Source organism: Tetrao urogallus (genome assembly GCF_951394365.1).
Source record: "Tetrao urogallus genome assembly, chromosome: 6".
NCBI lineage: Eukaryota > Metazoa > Chordata > Aves > Galliformes > Phasianidae > Tetrao > Tetrao urogallus.
Window position 1 is genome coordinate 3,164,705 of NC_136819.1, and position 20,923 is coordinate 3,185,627.

The following is a 20,923-nucleotide window of genomic DNA, read 5'->3' on the forward strand; positions in this document are numbered from 1 at the left end:
CGTGTGCTTGACTGCTTTCCTCTTATTCTTTTCTTCTTGTTGTTGGAAGAGATGTGTATCAGGCTTTACTTTCCTGATTTTGAGAGCTACACGAGTGCTGGTGCCCTTTCCTCTGGTGGCTGGTGTTGTTACCTTCTCACACTCCATCACTGCAAATGCTGTGGTTTTCTGGTTCAAAACCTGACCATTTCATCACTCGGGAGTGATGGCTTCCCTGCCAAATGCATATACAGTCAAAGCAACTTGGAACGTAAAACGCAGATCCTACTTCTTATGCCATGTTTTGACTTTGAGCGTTTGTTTACTTCAAATAACAAAGCGTAACGCTGGGAGTATGAAGAGGAAGAAGAATGGGTACAAATGCAATACAGCATATGTATTTATATTTGTAGTTGATCAGAAAGTCTCTCTCTTTTGCTGAATACTTACAGCAATTTGTATTTTAGGATAGGTAGAAACCCTGAATGTTCAAACTGTACAAACATTGGAGACAAAACGCGGTGTGACATCGTCTTCATGGAAGCTCTTGCTCCAGGGAACCTCTGTGTGTGACACAGCTGCTTGGGTGTAACTGGCTTCAAGGCATATGAAAGTAACCTTACGCTGGTATCGATTACAGTGTAGCTGTTAGGTTTTTAAAGACTGGAAAGTAAGAAATGTTAGAAATGCGCATTGTAGAGACAGCTCCATGATTAGAAGATGTGTCTGGGATGACAGTGATACAAGTTGCAGCCTAGCCTTGTGTCATGGTGAAGGAACGCTTGGTAGCAAACATGTGGCTCTGTTCCCAGGCCCATCTGAACACTGGCTGCTGCATCCTTTGAGCTTTGCTGCTGTTCAGAGAGTGGTCATTAATTCTGCCCCCTCAGAAACAGGGGAGATCTGAGCTCTCATGCTCTGCTCCCCCTCTCTCCTTCCCTCCACACTTACTACTGAACCATTAATCGTGGACATCCGCTCTGGGTATGGATGTAGTTCAGATGTGAATAGCAGGTGCTCAAGGGATTTCAAACGCAAGAGCTTTGGATGTTCCTGACATGATTATTGTTTTCTCTTAGATATGCGGTGTATGATTTTAATAAGCATAAACATTTCTACTCGTAACAGGCTTTCTTTGGAAAGTGTAATATACAGTATTTTCAATATAAATGGCTTCTCAAGAATAATAATTAAAGACACACTTGGCTGAGAAGTCTTAAGGTGTTGAAACAGGAAAAATTAGAAGTATTTATAAGAAAGATTTTCACAAGGTGGCTTATCTGCTCACTGGGGTGAGCAAGAGATCGTGTGCAGTCTTGAGACTGGAAACCTTGTGTTGCAGAGAGGGCCTTCGGTGCTGCAATAACCTCGCCTGGTAGAAAGGGAAAGTCAGAAAATACAGAGTGAGGTGGAAACAACCAGTGGAAACTGTTTATTTTTAAATAGAATAGTGCATGGATTGGAGCTAGCCTGGACTATCAGAACTACTGCTATCAAGCAGGAAATGGCGCGATTATCACTAAGCTGGAAAGCCAGCTCTGTTGGAAATGCCAATTACTGGTAATGCATGAGTTGGATTTCTTAGTGTAATTGGGAAATATTTTTAAAAGACAGTGAAAATCATGTGAGTGAGTTGTGAACTCTGTGTTCCTCTAGGCGAATTACAGAGATGAATTCCTAGGGGAGATGGGGAAAATGCTTCTAAAAATGTGTGATAGATGTCTTCTGGGCATCAGAGCCTTGTTAATAGTTTCCTGATTTTGTCCTGTGTTTATTATGTCAATATCAAGTTTAAAACTGCTGATGCAGAAACTGCTACAGGCTTACAGAAATGTTGTTTGTAGCATGCTTTGCCACACCATTGCAAATTGGTGGGTGCTGTATTTCACCCTGTAATTTTACACAAGTAAATGGAGAGCAAAGGGCAAGTGCTAGCCATGGTTTTACGTGGAGGAGATTGCAGTGCATCCGCCACAGACTCTTACAGACAGGAGGATATTGAGCAGTGCATCATACGTTCTCACAGATGCATTGGGTTGCCCAGGGCTGTCGCCTCTTACTGGGGAGACGTGCACAAATAAAACATGTCTGCGAGCTGCTGCTTTGGGCTGACTTCTGCTGCTGCAGAAGGGAGGAGGCTGTGCCAAGGTTTGCTTGCCTTTGCACGCCACACTGGTGACCCACGTTCATAGGGCTCTGAGTGAAGCCGGGCAGCTGGGGGCATGCAGTGCCAGATAACAGGAAGGGCCAAGCGTGTTCCTCATGGTCAGAATTTGAAGGCACGGTGTCATTTAGTGCCTCTTGCTTTTTGCTGTAAGTCGCTGCAGAACTGTCCTAATCGCTTCTTTCTTCTGTCTCTCTTCACAGAGTGATGAGGTTTTAACAGTCATCAAGGCAAAAGCGCAGTGGCCTGCCTGGCAGCCCTTGAATGTGTAAGTAAGGGGGGATGCTGTGGCTCAGGAGCCTTGTGCTCAGTGCTGGCTAACAGAATGCTCCATCTCATGCAATTGTTCACTCCTCTAAAAAAAAAAAAATCTAAAAATATTTGGAAAGGTGAGTTTTTCGTCTTTTTTTGGCTTTGCAAACAATGCTTTTCTGTCTTTCACATCTTTTCGTGCTTTCTGTGCTTTGTTTCACGAACTGCTGCAGCAGAAGGATCATCCCATGGAATTTGTGCCTTCATTCAGCAAGCATGTTTGTCCAGTGCTTGACCAAATTGTGTCCTTTTTAATTCAGTGTTCTAGCGTCCTGTTAGTGCACTGTTACAGTAAGAGCAAACAACGCTTTAATATAAGGGGCATTCTGCCTGAGGAATTCCCTGATCCAGCAACAAAAGCTTCTGAAAGGAGTAAGTATTTAAAATACCTATCTGAAACACTCTGCTGTCTCTGTTGTGACCCTGAGGGCGTTGCTTTATCAAGTGAAGCAGCTAAGTAGCTCCCCAGGATGCTAACTTTGGGTTCTATGGCACTCATCAGAAAAGGAGATAAAGCTCTCTGACATCCTGCTGTTGGCTGGTGGTCTCTGAGGGGAGCAGAGCTGGGGTTCGTTCCTGCATATTTATCTGTGCTTGGCCCAATGCTTGTACTAATCATCCAGGCCCAAACGAGTGAGTTTTATAAGAAGTGAGTGAAGAGGAGAACCCAGTGTGAGGGCTCCTTCTTTAGCTGAGTCAAATTGAGTCCGTGGAGAAGCAGAGTAATTACTGCAGGGCTGTAAGGACCAAGTAGTCCTGTCGCATCTGCAAAACATGTGAGGGAAGCAGCCAGGGAAATGCCATGCCTGGTTTTGTTATTTGTGCTTATGGAAGTATGTGGAAATTTGGAGGTTGGTTAAAGAAAAAAAGAAAACTGCCAGAAGAGTTCAGTTTTTAGAAAACGTTTCTTATCGTAAGAGGCTTAGAAACTCTTAAGCAGCTTAAGATTTAAGCTACTCAGTTTATTAAAAAAATAAAAATAAAAAATAAAATTAGGAGGTGATCACAGTGAGAAGATTTCTGAAAGCCGATGGTTCTCTCATCTATCCAAACTTCTGGAACCTCTCATGGCATGGAAGCAATGGGAGTTTGTGACAAGGAAAATCTCGGTAAATGGCTGGGAAAAGCTCTAACAGTGTGACAGCCCTTCGCAGGAAATCAGCTGGATTTTCCATTGCTTGAATGTATTTTAGCCGTGAGACAGAGGTGTCAGCTGTGCACAGGAGTTGTGTGTGAGAATGTGTTGGACTGCAGTTGTGCAGGTGGGCAATCGAGATGACAGTGGTGGCGTTCTTTATGGCGTTGTTCTCCTGAAATGTTCAAGTATTTTTGGTTTGGAAGGATGTTCAGATAACAAAGCTGAAGGAATGCAGTGCTGCTGTTTGCCGTGGGACTGGACGTGCCCTTTCACAAACGTGCCTGCAAACACTTCTGCAACATCCTGCAGATTTCTTCGAGTCCCTTCTCATCTCTGCCGTTTGCTGCTTCTCCATTTAGCAACGCCAGGAGGAATAAATACTGCTATTTGTGCTTTCCAGTTGTGCAGGTGTTCCCTTAAACAGCACTTCCTTCACTTTATAGACACTGTTGGATTTTTGGCTTTTCAGACACTTTTTATCATATTTTGTCATTATGTCCTTTTTAATTCAGCTTTAAAGTATCAGTGAAGTTGCAAAGAAAGACTTTTTTTTTTTTTTCAGTTGCCATTAACTTCTGGTGTTAATTTCTGCATTATGAATTAACACTCTTGGAATTTAGATGAGAATTGTACACGTTTTGGATAATGACTGTGCAGGAGAAACATTTGGTCTATCATTATGCATAACACAGTCACTAATCAGTAATTGTCTAATAGTCATAAATAATCTTCTTTTGCATAATCATGAGTTACATATTGGGTATATAATGTGGTGTGGTACTGATGGCAAAGAGGTGCTCCAATAGGTCCTAATAAGCAAAGCCTCAAAAGCTTTCTGTGTGTGTTTCACAGTGATTATGAAGTGCATAATGCTGCTGTGCCAATTACCAGGGGCCTGAAGTGTCAAAAGTTGGCAAATTCTGCCTGTTCACTCTTCAGTTTTCCTCCTGATTCTGTATTTGTAGCCCTTTGTGATTCTTATTGGTAACGCTGCCCAAGTATCAATACAAAGTTGATCTGTCGATTGCATTTCAAATAGAGGGAGGAGGGGAACAGTTCTTGCCAAACCTCGTGAGGGCTTTAAGAGTACTGGAATAATTGTGTGCTGCTGTGGGCAATCTGGAGAGCAGCTACATTTGCATGGGTGGTGGAGGGCAGATCTCTGGGCTTGGTGCTCTCTTATCACTGGTGCCAGGTCAGGCAGAGCTGTGCTTTCAGTCGAAACCAGAGAGAAAAGCAAGTTGCCGAGTGCAGGCGGTGCTCAGCACTGCTGCCTCAGTAGCCAACAAAAAAGTAAGGGAGAGCACGGCATCTCTGCCTCTCCTTACGGAGGCTGCAGCAAAGCAGCAGTAGTTCCTAGCCAGATCTTGAGCATCTGGAGAGCTCTTGTGCCTCCACTCCTGTCACCTGCAAGAGTCTGGGAGGATGGTGTGGGCCAGGCTGCTGTCCCAGATGTACCTGAAGTTAAATGGCTTTTCTTCTCTGTCACAGCTGGGCAATGAAGCCAGGACTCCTGCGGCCAGTTGTATCTCATTAAGTAGCGTTTCTAGCTCTCTTTTGATTGAGGGCACAAAAAGTGTGTAAGTCTGTCTACATCCAGTTTTGCAGAAAGCCTTTTGGTTTTGATACCACAGATAAGAACAGAAGTATAACTGGGAATTTTTCTTCTACTTAAGAGGAAAGTAGAGACTTCTGCTTGCAGATCCAGTGGGTAGAAAGTTCCTTCCCAGAGAGAGGTCTTTAGTTTCAGATCTGAGTTCGGTTACATGAAACTACGCAGTGTGCTGGAACAAGCTGCCAGCACTAAGCAGGGAAGGATGCAGCGGTACTGAGTAATTTTCTCAAATGCTCACTGTTAATTATTGCTCAGGCTAATAGATGTGAACATATTGTTGTACCCCCAACACAATACCGTGTGATGGGAGCTATATCCTCTGTAAGTGTAGTGCTTTGCTATCTTTTTCTGTCATTCCTCAGTTCCTGTTCCAGCTCTTTGTCACTCTCTTTTGTTTGTTTTGCTTCCTATCACGCAGTTTCATCAACCTCTACCCAGTTTCTTATCCAGCAAGCGAAAAACCTGTCCTGCAGGAGACAACTAGTGTTACAGTTGCCCAATGGAGAGCATCATTGAGAGTGTGAGGAGTGCCATACAAGCACTAAATCAGCTTCCCTTTGTATATGTTTGTATTATCAAGTTGCGTGTCTGAAATTCTGACTTTAAAGTACTTGCAGAATGCATGAAGAATGCATTCTCCCTCGGGTGTAATGCTGTCAGTGTACAACATGCTGTCAGATGAAAAGTACTTTCCTTATCTTATGTGTATAAACAAGAGCACCGCTGCCTTTCTCTCAGCTGTGTTTCAGGCAGAAGCAAATTTTACTTTTCAGCTGCAAACCATTGGCTTTTGGCAGTGTGAAAGATAAAATATAGCAAGTGCAGATGGTACAGATGATATCCAAATTTGCATATCTGGCAATTGCAAAATAGCCAAGCCATGACATCAGAATGTGGGGATACTGAGGGTAAGACTTGTAAATAAGATGTGCATGAAATTCCCCACAAGCTAATATCCTTCAAAATGTTGGCTCAGTGAACACTGTCATGTAAGTAAGAGTTTGTCAGGATGGACCACCGAAGAAAATAAACACAACTCTTGATCAGCTCACCCCACTCTATACCATGAATTACGTAGCTAATTACAAGAATTAAAATTGGATTCACCTGGGAGGTATGGGCAAGAGTGGGTTGGTGGGCATGGAAGCAGCTGTCAGTTGTGCATTTTGGCCAGGCTGAGTTGTCTCCGGTGTGGTGTGGTCCGAGCCACGCCGTGCTGTCAGTGCCCTTGCCATTTTTTACAGCTGCCTGTTTTTTTCGTGGTCATTCAGTCCTTCATGCTCTGTGACTCATCACTGTCGTTATCACGTTATCATATTGTACCTTATCATATCTCATGTTACTAGGATAGAATCAGGTGCGTTGGAAGGGACTCTTAGCAGCCCTCCTGCAGTAAACAGTAACAACACATCTGCAGGTTGGTCAGGTCCTCAGAGCTGTGTCCAGCCTGAGCTTGAACATCTCCAACGTTGGAGCATGCACAGCTTTCTGGGCAACCTGTGACAGTCAGACACCATTTCCCCTCTGCCGCCATCTGTCACACGGTGACGGAATGTATTGGGATGTTGGTGGGAATGTTCAAATTCTACTGCCATACCACCAACATCCACCTCTGCTGTTGTGAGTCAACGTAATGAAATAGGAGCATCCCTTTCAGAGCAGCCCTTCTGTTTGGTTGATAATGCCTGCGTCCAACTACTTTTTGTAGTTCTTCTAAACCAAGAAGTCACTCGGCATGATGGAAGATGACAAGCGTTTTTCTTGATTGTAATTTGGAACTAAAGTCTAGGAAGCCATTCCCTCTTATCTCACGTCTCTCCTGTTTCCTTTCTGCTCTCTGTAGTGTTTCAGTGAGTACTTATGGTCCTATGGTTTTCCTCTTCCTCTTGACTGTGTGCAGACCTTATTCTTTTGCTTTTCCATTTAAGCAGCTGTTCCCCATTTATTTGGAGATTACCTGAAAATGCTTCAGTAAGCACTTGAAAGTGAAGCTTAGCAGGGAAAGGGGCCTATTGCTTTGTAATTCAGATGGATAGAACCAGTTAGTCCAAACAATTTATAGGTCGGCATCCTTTTCATCCCCTACGAATTATCTCATCAGTCCCTTCCGTTTCAGTCTTTAGAAATCCTTGGTATCGTTTCTCTGACTACACATAGATGAAGGCTGTTCTTCTGTATCAGAAAATAAAACAGAATATTTCCAAATTTGCTTTTCAGTATTGAAATAGCTAATATAGCTAAGCTGGGCAACGGAGCAAACTGCTTCAGAAGTCAGGCAGCTGGTATCCTAGTGAAAGGTGATGGGAAATGAAAAGGAGCTCGGATCTGAAATATGTTTGAACTGATGGGGTCACGCTCTCCCAGATTCTACATTTTCCTCCTGTCATTGTAGTCTTTCAGTCCTTATTTTCTTCCAGAATTCTTCTGCCACAATTTGAACAACAATTTGTTTTATTCTGTGTTCTGATTCCGCAGTGAATTTGCTGTTCCAGGTGCAGGAGTTGGGTATTCAGTGCCAAGGCACAGATGAGTAGGGAATTTCTTCTGTTTGAAAATCTAGTTTGCTTCTTGTTTTACTGCTTTCCTGCTCATTTTTTTTCTTTATTTTTTACTTAATTATGATTTACAATTCTCTTTGTGGTCATAAAGCCTCAATATTTAGGTCATTGGATGATTGCTTAGACACTGTTAAATGGAGAACTGCTAAAGTCAGAAATGGAGCTTTTCAGTGTCTTCTGAGGTACAACAAAGTAACTCCCCCTTCCCACTGTGCTTTTCAGTGCTGAAGATCTCAGTTTACTGTCTGATGTCCTACACTTCGTGACTCACACAGCCTTGACGTTGTGTTGTCTCACTGATAAATATCCCTGTGTAAAACTAAGAATAGCAGACCAAGGCTATGTAAACGGTTGCATACTTAAGAGACGGCTTCCACGGTGAAAGCAGCTTTAATAAATAACAATTTGTGACTACATTTATGTTACCAATAATGTCTAATCGGTTCCATCAGATGGCAGGCAGCTGAAAGACCCCAGCTTTGTAAAGAATATGTGTTGCTGAGTCTCTCTTCTGACTTCTCAAACGTTGCACGTTTTGTGTGGCAGAAAGAAACTATTTGCTACGAACCTCATTCCCGTAATTTCAGCCTGCATCATGGACTGGAGGTTCTTGAAGTGCTTGCATACCTAAATAGCTAGGAGTAACATTACTGAGTGCATAAAATACAACTAACCTTCAACACCCCCAGAGCTGACTGCATTTTCATGAGGGTGAGGAGACCTCTGATAGCTAACAGACGCAACTAAATCAGTTTAACTTCCCAAATTTAGTAATTCCTCTGCCTACTGCATTAGTGTGTCATTGTGTCTGGTCTGACACAAGTCTTCACATACACTACGTAAGTTAGCCAGACATCCATGTGGCCAGCAAAATACTTTGTCCCAGTATTTGGAATACCTACATTTAATTCTTCTTTCTTCCTGATGAGATCTGAATGACAGTGCTTTGCTCTCATGTAAAGGCAGAGCAGCAAGCTACACAGTGAGCATCCTTGAGTACCACAAGCCATGTTCTTTTTGCTCAAGGTTTGTTGTTTTGTGTGGAACATCTAAGTATTAGCCAGGTAAAGAAAGCAATCACCAGGTTCTGCTCCTCAAGAAAAGGGAGGGGAGACAGAAGAGTCTCTGAAGGAGATTCATTTAAAAAAATATATGGCGAAGAGTGAGTTAATCAGCTTCATAAGATGGGAAGGGTGTGGGATGAGCGCAGCTCGGTTGGAAATCACTCTCTATTTTGTGGCACCAGTGGCGATAGCTTTTGTTGTTCCTGGCTGCCTTGGAAGAGGGGCTGTTTTTGGCCAAGAAAAATCTGTTCCATTTCCAGGTTTTCAGCTTTTTTTTTTTTTTTTTTTTTTAAACACCTGCAGAGTACTTAAAGTAGAATGCATGAATGAGGTATGTTTTGGAAAAGAAAACACGTACGTAGGTTTCCTTTTCTACTGAATTCAGTGTAGGAAAAAATAAACAATAGTGCAAATAATTTACTTAGATCTGAAATGGATTTTCCATGACTTAATTTCTCTGTGCTGGAATTAGGAGCAAATTAAATAAATTTGCATTCCATTTATAATAGATGGGTGTGTATGTTTAGAATGAAGATTTCAAATAGACATGTTTGTGTTTCCCTATAAAACAAATACGGCATGGAAGCCTTTAAAGATTATATGGAACTACTTCAGAAGTATTTTTAAAAATGATTTATGAAGTTGATGTTTGTACCTATCTGTCTGGAGAATGAGAGAATTAAGTTACCTATCGCTCTCTAGGAATAATCTATTTCTTCCTAAGCTGCTGCTGCAGGTAAAACATAAGCACACATTCCACCAACAAGCTGGCATTTTTCCTTTCCTAAGGTAAGTAGTAAAAAATATTTGTAGAGTTATATTCAAAATCAGTTCCCTCTTGTGCTGCCTACTCTAGGAATGTTACTGAGATTACTTCTTTCCTGCCCCATGAAGAACGCTGAAACAGTTTTCTGTTCTGCCACCTGATGCTCTGTCAGTAAATGCTGATGTTGGGGTCTGTATGGGAGCTGCTGAGTCCCAGCCTGAACCTGACTGACAGCTGAGGGACAATTCATTGAGCGCTGAGCCCTGGAGCGCAGTACAGGTGGCGCAGCTGTGCTGCCAGACGGCATGGAGCCGCACTGCGCCTCTCCAGACCCCACGTAAGGGCTGGCTGCCAGTGGGGAAGGGGCTCTTCTGGAGATCTCAGCTCTTGGAGTCTTCTCAGCAAGCCCAGCACAAGGGTAAGCTTTCCATCCGTTCTTCTTTAGTGTGATAACCTGTTTAGCCCAACTTTCTTGTGTGTTTCTTAATTGTAGTAATCTGTATATTCGTTGATTATACAGTGTCAGGGTGCAATTTATAAAAAATAAACACCAGGAATAAATTAGTGACTCGCTTCATTAGTCAAGTCCTTAGACTGCCCAGCACGGAGACTGAGATGCTCAGCACACAACTCGTATTTGGGTTTAACTGGCATGCTTAAAGGCCAAATACAGACTTGTTCTGAACAGCGTTTAACCAGCTGTAGTGAGCATAGTTTAAATTGTATTTTTTGTTTCTGTCGATAAGCGATAAGAAAAGCTCATCTCATAGTCTTTTAATCATTGACTCCCTGCATATCATTAACATTTGATTCTACGAATCGCTTATGAACACCATCGCCTAATGACTTGCAACTCATACGTGTGGCATTTCACTTACAGCAACTGAGAGTCAGCAGAGGTTACGGAGCAACAAAGAAGCTGATTATTGATTGCTACACCTTAAATTCTGTATAACGCTCACTTTTGTGGCACGCTTGTTAGGTATTTTCTCCTAATTGGTTAACACTGCGTTTATCTTCTCCTGTACTTTTAGGAAAGGAAGGCTCAGGTGTGTTCTTGCTGTACACGTTTATATGTGCATCTGTAGCGCCTCATGATGTGTGTATGGGTGCACTGCCTGTAAGTCTCTTCTAATGGTGAAAATTTAAGTGTTGTTAGTGCTTATTGTAAGAGAAAAGCAAAGCAGCTGTCATGTTTTCTGGTGAGTACAGGTTGGGTATATGAAAGGCTGGGACGTTATTTTGATTAAAGAGACAATGATGTTGGTCGCCCAGCAACTCCTTGCTATGCTGTGAGTGCAACCTGGTGACCTCAGGGCACTTGGGGACTTGATGGCTCTGTGTGTACAGAGCTGGTGTGTGATGGATACGTGCAGGGCAGCTCACAACCCTGTTCCGACACCCTGCTGCTTTGGACACCAGAAAGATTTTGATAGTATAATAGACTTCTGCAAAAGATTTTCTTTCCTTTAGTAGTTGTGAATAGCAGTGAATAGTTAATACAGCTGTGCATAGTACAGCCCTTGCAGAATGTCTGGTATATCAAGTCATTATAGAGAATACAGAATACATTGGTAGCAATACTGCTACAGAAGCGACCTGATAATAGTGTGAGGCTCTACAAAGACGTGATTTTTATTCACAAAGTTCAATATCTCTTCAATTTTCAATTATTTTCTTTAACAAAAAATCACTTAAACTTCTGTATTACAGATAAATCCTCTCAGTCTGCATGGTGATGCTGTTAATGGCAGCTGATGTACTTCAAAGCAAAGGTGCAGATAATTCCATTTGTGCGTAACTGTTCAGTTAGCAGATGACACTCCTGCCTTTCCTCATACCAGCAGTGACTCCAGCATGATTTGTGATGGTACAGTCTCTCTCCATATGGTGAAGTGGGTAGTATGAGCAGTTCAAATAGAGCAACTGATTAAAACAGAAGTCGGAGTAACTGTCACTAATGCAATGTAAAATTGTGTTCTGAAGCCAGCTTTAACGTGAAGGCTTTTCTGGGGCTGGGAGTTGTTGGCAGAAATAGCTCAAGTCGTGGCTGCTGCTACTAGCTCGTAGTATGGGCAGATCTGTGACCACAGCATTGCGGTCGTTCCTTGTGCAGCACGTGGCTCAGCAGGCTGCCATCAGAGCCAGCTCCGCTGCTGCCATTGTAACAGGGACGGTCCTGTGCCTGCCGTGCACTGGAGCCCTAGTAACATGATTTTCAATGCAATAACAGCTGCATCCAGGGAAATCAAACTTCCGGCCAAGAAGTAATTACATCTGTACGAGCCTGACTGTCTCATTCATAACGAGTCATCGTGAACAACTCCAAAACTAAAAGGATATAAAATTACTAGTAGCTAGAGCATGAAGAATTGGAACAAGGCATAAGCTGATGAACTGTCTCAGTTACAAATGTATTCTTGGTGGCTTGCCATTATGATGAAGTGAGATGAGTGAAATGTGGTTGTATTTGACATATCGCTGGATCTGTGATATCCAGCAAGAGATTTTTTTGCTGAAGAATTATGGTGTGCTTCTCTCTTGACAGATGAGTTTATTTAAGTTTTGAGATGCTTGGAAGTGCTTCTTAAATCCCTCAGCATCCCTTTCCAAGTAGAGATACACTTCTGTAAGAGTAGAAGTTGTGATGTTGTATAGTGTGGCTCGTGTTTTCCCTTAAGGAGGCACTTTGGGAGTGTTTTCAAAAGACTTTGTGTGAGCGTGTCTCGTCTAAATTTGAAACTCTACCTTAATTCTGTGGTGAAATCATCACAACCTCTGCAGCCTATTCATTTATAGCCACGCACAGTTTTCATTATGAATAGCTGCCTACGCTGTCTTTGTTCATGAGAAGAATTCTGCAGCAGGAGCAGGTCTGCAGAACGAGGCGGTGCTGAGAGCTGCCGTGTGCTGGGGGCTGGAGGCTGCTCGGCCACTGTGGCCGCAGAACAGCGGGAGCGCAGGGGAAAGCTGTGGGCTGGAAGGGAGGCCTGGCCTCTGAGGTGCTCCGCAAAGTCCGGCAAAGGTGGGTGAGGCCCTGGGGAATCCTGGTGTCCAGGAAGATGCGTGCAGGCCATGTCCATCCCAGCTTCTGCAGGGAGGTGCTGCACAGCGCATCATTAACACCTTGCGGCTCGGTGCAGCACAGCATGGCAGCGAGTTGTTTCGGGGTTGGCCTGAGCAGAGGAAAAGTTGCATGTTCAGTCACTGGATTGTCTGAGTGATTCGGACCAATGGTTTCACATTTGGCAAGCATAAAACGTGCAAGATGTTACATATCAATGATAGTTCACCTTGTGTGATACTTATTACTATGCTGCCTTTTCTGTTGGTTTAATTCCACTGTATTTTAAACATTCAGATTGAAATCTCCAAGCCAAACTGGAGCAAAATACTTAGATTTAAAACGTTTTAACAGTCTGGGGACTATAAAGGTCTTATATTGCCGTGGTTTGGAAAAACAATAATCAACGATTTGAAAAACTCATTCACATCTGGCCATGTTTAATTGAGGCATAAAGATCTCCGTGTTGCCACAGTTGCTTGTTGATGTCTGGTAGCTCATTATTTCTTCAGAAACTGACCTTATTTGAGTGGCCATAGGAAGCATAAACAGATGAACAGAACTTTTGAAAAAGACACAGCAAAGACGGAGGCAGCAAAAGCAAAACTGAGTGCAGAGTTCACTCAGACTGATGGGAGAAACATTTTTGGAGTGAGGCCTTTTGGAACACAGAACAACCTACAGCAGTGAGATGTGAGAGACACTGGTGAACAGCAAGAAGAGGTGGAGGAAAGTAGCATCCATGAACCGACACTTGCACACTGTACCATGGGCAATATTGCCATTGCAAAAAGGAAGCAGGGCCTGAGGTTTATATATTGCACAGACAGATGGAGATGATGAAGCACTCTTTCTTCAGTCATCCTAAAGCGCGACATCTCTCTTCCATTAATGACAGGTGGAAAAACTCTCTCGAAGTCCTCAAGCTAAGGATCATAGAACTATTCTGAGTCCAACCTATTTTCTTAGAAACAAGCTTCTTCAAGTGAAAGTTTAGTAGGAAATACAATAAAGGCAGGAGGAGGTCATTTCTCAGAGGAAAAACAGGCTTTCTACAGAGTAAATTCAGATGTGTCCGTTAAAGTATCTTTTTCAGATTTATGCATTCAGCTTATGTAATGAGATCTCTTAATCCTACATGGGAAAATGCTTTCTAGCAGAATATTTGTTACATGGAGAAGACGAAAGAGCTTCATCTTTAAAAAATTCGGGTTCCATGCTGAACTGCTCACAAATGAACAGGAATGCGATTCTAATAATTAAAGTTTGTCATTTTAGACTTAAGAAACAATCCAGTTGGCTATAAGCTGTGATAGCAGTACGTTCTTGCACGCTTTCTAGGGATGCTGTCACATGTACTGCTGCAGAGAGAAGCATAACAATGAGGCCACGTCACGTCTGTGGCTATGTACTTCTCAGGTGTGATCTTTCCCTTTAACCTGGCGGCTCAATGCCGTAGGAACATCAGTAGCTCAGAGACGTGCGCTCTGGAAAGGCATGTGATGCAAGACTTCTGTTGTTTCTGCCCAGCCTCCAAATGCAGCGCTTTGGAAAGCATGCATCTTGATTCTTTCACAGCACCTTTCATTTCTGTAGTGTCCCTACTGTGCATGCCTTCACCTTTTATTTTTAAAATCTATTCTTTTTTCCACGAATCCCTATCTTGTTATCTCCCGCTGTCATGTTGCGCTGTCTAGCCTAAGATGGGGGTACAGCCAGTCTCTGCCAGTCCAGACTTAAATGAAGTTTTCTTCCACAACGTGACAGCACATTGCTAAGAAATATTCTCAAAGTTTGGGGATTTTGTGTACAAAATCAGAGGTGTGAGAAAGCCAGAGATCGTTTCCTGTTTCTATGGCAGCACGACAGTGTGTCTAGCTCAGCTATTTTCTCCTTCTATGATTTTATAGATAGCTGGGATGAATCCAGTGAAGTTTAATATCGTCAAGAATAGAAGAAGTCTAACTGAGTCTAATCAGAAATAGCAAGGCATAAAGGACAATCTCATCTGCAAATAAAATGCAAATTGGGAAAAAGTCAGTTATTGCATCTTCTGGTAACGTGAAGGCAAATGCATAAACCACTCTGGAGCTGCAAAACAATTCTGTGTGCTCCGGCTTTGGTTTTGGCTAATGGCTGAATCCCTGCGCTTTGTGTCCAGCAGTTTTCTGTGGCACACCACCCCCTTCTGCAGCGCGTCCCTCCTCCACAAAGTGAGTGACAGGTTTTGTCCAGAAAGCAGAAATATTCGCTTCACCCAAACCAAAAGAAATATTTGAAGTAAGACCCAGAGAAAACAGTCTAAAAACCCGTACAGAATAACTGGCACATTCACCAGGTTTGATCATTCATCCAAATTTGAAATTGAATCCAGTTGAGCTCGAAGTACATTTATGCATTTGGATAATTAAGACAAGGATCTTAACCATACAAATTTCCACTATATTGATGTCTCAGGAACTTACCAGGAAGGAGTAGTCTCAGTGCCATGTGCACAGCTGGGTTACCCTACTGCAATGGATCTGCTTCATTTAAATGGACACACAGCCTCTTACTTTTAACAGAAAACAAGGTCACCTGGCTCTGGGTTCATGCCAGAACCACAAGGCTGACACAGTCCTCCATGAGGTTCTGCCTCTTCCAGCACGCAGTCGTGTGCTGGTGGCAAGCACTGCGTTTAGTGAAGCTGTGCACGTTGACTAGATGTTAAGAAAATCCCAATCAGAAAATGAAATCGTGCTTATAAAAGGAGTGAATGCTGTAACTGTTACGTGTGCTATAGGGAGTCCGGGAAACTTCATTGTTTGGCAGATGGGCTGACTCCCACATTAAGAAATTCGTAATTCCTTCTCAGAAGAGTAAGGAAGGACATATGTGTTTGCTGGAAATGGAAAAAAAAAACAACCTTTCCATCTTTTTTTTTTTTTGTCAGAGCAACCACATATGGCAGCTCCATTTTCTATCACTTACCACTTTCTTTCTATTTAACATTCAAATGTCACTGGCCAAGATGAAGTTGGGTATTAAAACATGTAAAGGCTTCTCAGCTACGAACAACCACTGCAAAGAACTTGACACAGATCTGCAGTATTCAATTGGAACAACCTGACTCATCCCATTCTTTCTTTGTTCTTGTTTTTCTTAAGCATCCCTTCCATTAATAGTTATTATTTTAATGTTTTCTTTCCAGCCACTTCTTGTCTTTCCTTAAGCCAAAATCATTTCACTTTGTAACTCTGTGAGTAGTCCTGTATGCACTGTTCTCACACAACTACGTGTCTGCTTAGTAACCTGTCATCCTCCTCCTGCGTAAGTGCTTCAAAATCATGGGAGCGGCTTACCGGTTAAATCTGCATGTATGTATCTTTGTATATATTTTAATATCAGAATCTACATGCAGAATTTAAATTTTTGAATTGCTATTTCTTTTCATTGCTAGGAATGTGATTTACCCTAACCCTCATTTTCAGACACCAAAAGTCATAAACATGTCTTTTGTATAGACTAGATAAAATGAACTGTGTTGTATTAATGAAGGCAGAAGGATGCTGGTCCTTTTCAGGGGGAAAACTCTGAGCTCCTGGCACTTGCAAAATAGGAGGTGTTGAAATGCATGAGAATATTTTAAAGTCTTTGCTGGTAAGTTGAAGGCGTATCCCCATTTTGCAGGTATTCCAGTAACTAGCCTCATAGGCTCTGTAGTCAAGAAGGATCTATTTGCTGTAAGGCAGCTTTTCAGAGACTACGGTCCTAACTTGAGATATCTCAGAGTGGTGCTGTTTCGCAGCAGCGTTTGTTCTGATTAGCGGCTCTCATGTCAGTGGTGACGAGGCAATCCCTTTCTCCGCTGTGTATGTCTGCGTTCTTTAGCTGGGTATGGGTGCTGTTTTCATTTTGAGAGCTGATGCATAGCAAAGCAAAGGAGCGTTTTTGGGTTCTGTGTTTTTTCCAAAGCAGCAAGACAAATGGCTGAGAATTGGTGACAGGTTTCTTTACTCTTCGCAAAACAAAATAGACTCTTGCTGTCACTGCCTCTGATGTGGCACTCAGACAAGAGCAGCTTGGCATTAAAACGTCCCAACCTTCTTGTAGGGATGTCGATCAGATCTGCTGGCTGTTCCTTGCCCTGTGCTTTGCTTTCCCCACGTGTAGCAGGAGCAGAGGCAGGCCGAGCTTCCCGTGCTGCGCCGCTCGCCAAGCTCGGGCCAGCGGTGCTCAGCGGCAGCATGGCCTGCAGCTGGGCCTCCACAGTGCAGGCGCACAGCGCGCCAGGGGTCGCCTCCAGCAGCGCCCGGGGCAGTGGGCTCCTCCTGTGCGCAGAGGGCAGCTGGCAGCAACAGCTGGCTGTTGGTACAAAGCCAGTCCTGCCAGTGGACTCACTTGTTGGCTGCGTAATGTTACAGACACAGAGTGTGTGTCCGTTGGCTGTCTTGTCTTTTTATGCTTTTCCTCTGCATGCAAATCAAGCAGTGCACCAAGAATGGCCTCCAAGTTCTATTCTGCAACGTATTCCTGTCACTACTCCTGTCTGCTCACTCTCCACAACCTTCCTTAGCTGTGCTCCATTATGTTTTACGGGGAGGGCAGTAGAACACATCAGTATTGATTCAAGACTCAAAAATACGTCTTGCAGCAAGTTGAGTTTTCCACTGCAATGTCAAAGACCTTCTTAACCCCCCAGCTCCTGGCAGCGATGGCATCAGCAGCTAGATTTTGCACTTGGGGAAAACAACCTTGCAAAGCAAAGTCATGCTTGCACTCTTTTAACCTTTAAAAAAATAAGAAAGGAGCATTTTCTTGTGATGCCGTTTGTGGCATCCCTATAGCTGTGGATCCAAATCACCTTAACAAAGAGAAAGCAGCATAAAAAATAAAGAAAATTGGGAAAAAACATTAGGATGCGGGACACTCTCGAGTTCTTTGCTTCACTCTGTGTTATGTGACAGGAATTGTCAGCAGGCTCACAGTGGAAAAGTACTGCCAGCTTCAAGCACCAACAGCAGCAATCCCAGCCCCATGGGCTCTGAGGGTTGTACCTAGAGCTTGCCCAGGCGTTTAGGATTTTCTGTGCAACTCATAGTCACCTCTGCCTTTATGCATGTATGCGTGTAGGGAAAAGCGACATATTTGTCTCTGAGGGCAAATTCAACTCAGTGGAATTTTTGTGGACGTTGTCAAATGCACAACTTGGCACAGATGACAACTTTCTTGAGATTTGATTGCGCCTTAGGACAGCCCATTTCCTTTCCTTAATTAGAGCAAGGCAAGAAGGGCTGCACACCACACGTGCCAACCTTGTGCAGGTCTGGTTCAAATGCGAGGTATAGCGCTTACAAGCATCCATGCAGGAAGTAGTTGCCAGAATGAAGTAGGTAGCCCAACAAGGTTATTTTATGATAACACTTTTCAAGGCTGCCTATCAAAACCATTTTTATGTTCCGCCTACAATGTTATGTTGCACTGCAGACAGCATGTGCACACTGCACATGAATGGAGGAAGAATAAAGAGAAAACTGGTCTCTGCACATCCTCGAGTGATTTTTACATTGCTGTGCTACGCAGTCATGGGATGAAGTGCTGTAAAATGGCCCTGAGCCAAGGCGCCCTACAGAAGGAACCAGGTTTTGCACAGTGCTCTGAAGCTGGAGAGTTACCGGAGGCTCAGGGTTGCTGGTGTGACGTAGCACATGCCAAGTCTTGCAGGCAGAGCGTCTCCTATGAAATGTTTTATGCTTTATACAGTTTCAAAATACGGATACAATTAGACTTAAACACACAATGTTTAATTGCATTAATTGCATAACTAATATTTACTTTCCTAAGACAGCATTTGGAGACTTACTTGTACCATGTTCACTGCAGGGACAGCGAGTGATGAAAGGTGTTCGTTGCGGTGTGTCTGAAGTCGGCTTGTTGTGATTTCTGGTTGTTTGTCTTCAACCTGCAGCAGTGCATCTGCCTCTCCTGCTCTGCGGAGAGCATCGGCATGGTGCAGTGCGATGCGATGCGATGCTGGGAGGCCGCTCTGCCTTTTCCTTTGATGGATCTGGGCGTCCCGTGTTCCCATGTGCATATTTCTAACCTTGAGATCAGGCGTACAAATACGCACTTGTTTAATTATTCGCTGTTCTTTGTGCGTGGTTCAGGCTCTTTCTGTGTCCTTTCAGAAACTCCTTGAACTAAGTCAGTCCTGCAGTTCGGTAGGCTTTTAAAGAACAATCGCTATTACTTGCCAAATACATCAGAACACTGCAGTGACTGAGAGCATCTGATACCTTCAGTCATTATTTTATTACTTTACGGTAGAGAAATTTTTCCGTCGAAACCAGATTTCTGTCTGTCATGGGAAAAAAGAGTCATTTGTATCTCCTTCTGGGAAAGGGAGGATTAATGCCATCAAACACTTAGAAACTCTTCTACTCAGTGTCTTCAGTTCAACATAAGGCATTCTACGCAGTAAGAAACAATTCCTGAAGACCCCCGAGCAGAGATTCCCAGAATCTCTCCCAGTTTTAACTATTAATAATTGCCTTCTTATGCAGCTTCTCCCTGGGAAGGGAGCTGGGAACACTGACTGAGGCATTTGAAACTGCACTAGAACTGCTGAGGAACGCCGTCCTTGGGCTGTTGGGTTTTGTTTGTTTATTTCTTTGCTTTAGTGTGTTGAGAGCAGTATGAGCCAGAATAAATGCACAAATGAAAAAAAAAAAAAGCCCCATTTTGACAGCGAGGCAAGTGTTTATAATAGAAATGAACTCCTTGGGGCAGGAGAGCAGTGTCTGTGCATTATGTGTGTGCAGGTACCGACCCAAAAAGACAAGTAATGTGGCAAAAGTAAAGCGACATATGTAGATAAAGAATCTGTGAGCTTCAGATGCTCGTAAGGCAGTATTTTTTGGCATAGCACTGGAAAAAAAGGAAAAAAGAAAAAAGCCCTGACTGTATTGATCCAAGTCCTGTAACTGAAGAAAACTTGCAGTGACATCAGGCAAATGTTCGGTAGCACAAGATTGCCAAAATCATGTATTAAACAAGTCAGCGCTCATTGTTGCTCATGGGAAAGATGCCACTAAGAGTTCCAGCTTTCAGCTGTTGAACAGAAAGCTCCGTTTCCCTGTGCGGAGGAATGTGGCGGCTGCTCAGCACGGCACAGCACTGTGTCTCAGCACCAGCTCTGCCCAGGAGAAGGGCTGAAAAAGGCCGGATGAATGGCGGTGCTTTCGCACACCCTGGCAGGGACCGGCCCGAGTCTTGGCTGAACTCTCCAGGACTGGCAGCAGCCATCAGTCTCTCACTTACTAAAACAGCTCTGATAAGTGCTTTTTCACACGCACACACATTTTCAAGCACTTTTGGACACTGGAATTTGTATTCTTTTTATTCTATTTTTCTTTTCTTCAGGGGAGGGGGGGGCAGGGGGAAGCTAGTCAGAACCAGCCCAGCAACCAAAACCTCAGCATCATGCCCTGCTTTTTTTTTTTTTTTTTCCTCCACTCTGTTTTTCATGAGTCCCGCCTCTCACCTCTGTGCAGCGTCACGCCAGTGTTTCACGTTATGAAGCATCAGTTTCCTCGCCCTCTAATGGAAAATCTGAATGCACTCACTAAAAACCTTTCTGTCTCCATTTGCAGGAGAGCTGCTCCCTCTGCTGAGTTTTCTGTCGATCGCCACCGGCACCTGATGTCCTTCCTCACGATGCTGGGGCCCAGCCCTGACTGGAACGTGGGCCTTTCTGCTGAGGACCTCTGCACCAAGGACTGCGGCTGGGTTCAGAAGGTCGTGCAGGATTTGATCCCCTGGGATGCCGGCACGGACAGTGGGGTTACCTATGAGGTATTTGGACGGCTTGCAGTGCATCTCACCTGAATTTATTTGCCTGAATTTACCTTGAGTCAGTGAGGAACGAAAGCTAGTCAATCCGCAGTCGTGTGGGTTGTGTGCCTGCACGCTGCTCTGCTCAGTTTGTTTTTAACCATGTTTATGTTTTCTTTCTACTTGCAGTCACCCAACAAACCTACGGTTCCTCAAGAGAAGATCAGACCGCTTACAAGCTTAGATCACCCTCAGAGTCCCTTTTATGATCCAGAAGGAGGATCTATCAAGCTGGTAGCCAGAGTTGTCATTGAAAGAATTGCACGCAAGGTACAAGTTTATACATAAAATCCTCGAGGCAGTGAAAAGCACAGTCTCTAAGACACAATTTTTCCTTCTTCCTGCCACCAAACCTCTGCTCCCTAATCTATCTCCAAGGAACATAATGGTA

At 43.6% G+C, this 20,923-nt stretch overlaps 1 protein-coding gene across 1 annotated transcript in view; it reads left to right on the forward strand.

Annotated features, from left to right (window-relative positions):
- SPON1 (spondin 1) overlaps positions 1–20,923 on the forward strand; it is a gene marked incomplete at both ends in the record, with an annotated part of 182,770 nt that overhangs the window by 155,168 nt on the left and 6,679 nt on the right. The window contains 3 exons of the mRNA XM_079536927.1: positions 2,347–2,411; positions 20,292–20,493; positions 20,662–20,802. Coding sequence (XP_079393053.1) covers positions 2,347–2,411; positions 20,292–20,493; positions 20,662–20,802 — 408 coding nt within the window. The remainder of the gene's footprint in view (positions 1–2,346; positions 2,412–20,291; positions 20,494–20,661; positions 20,803–20,923) is intronic.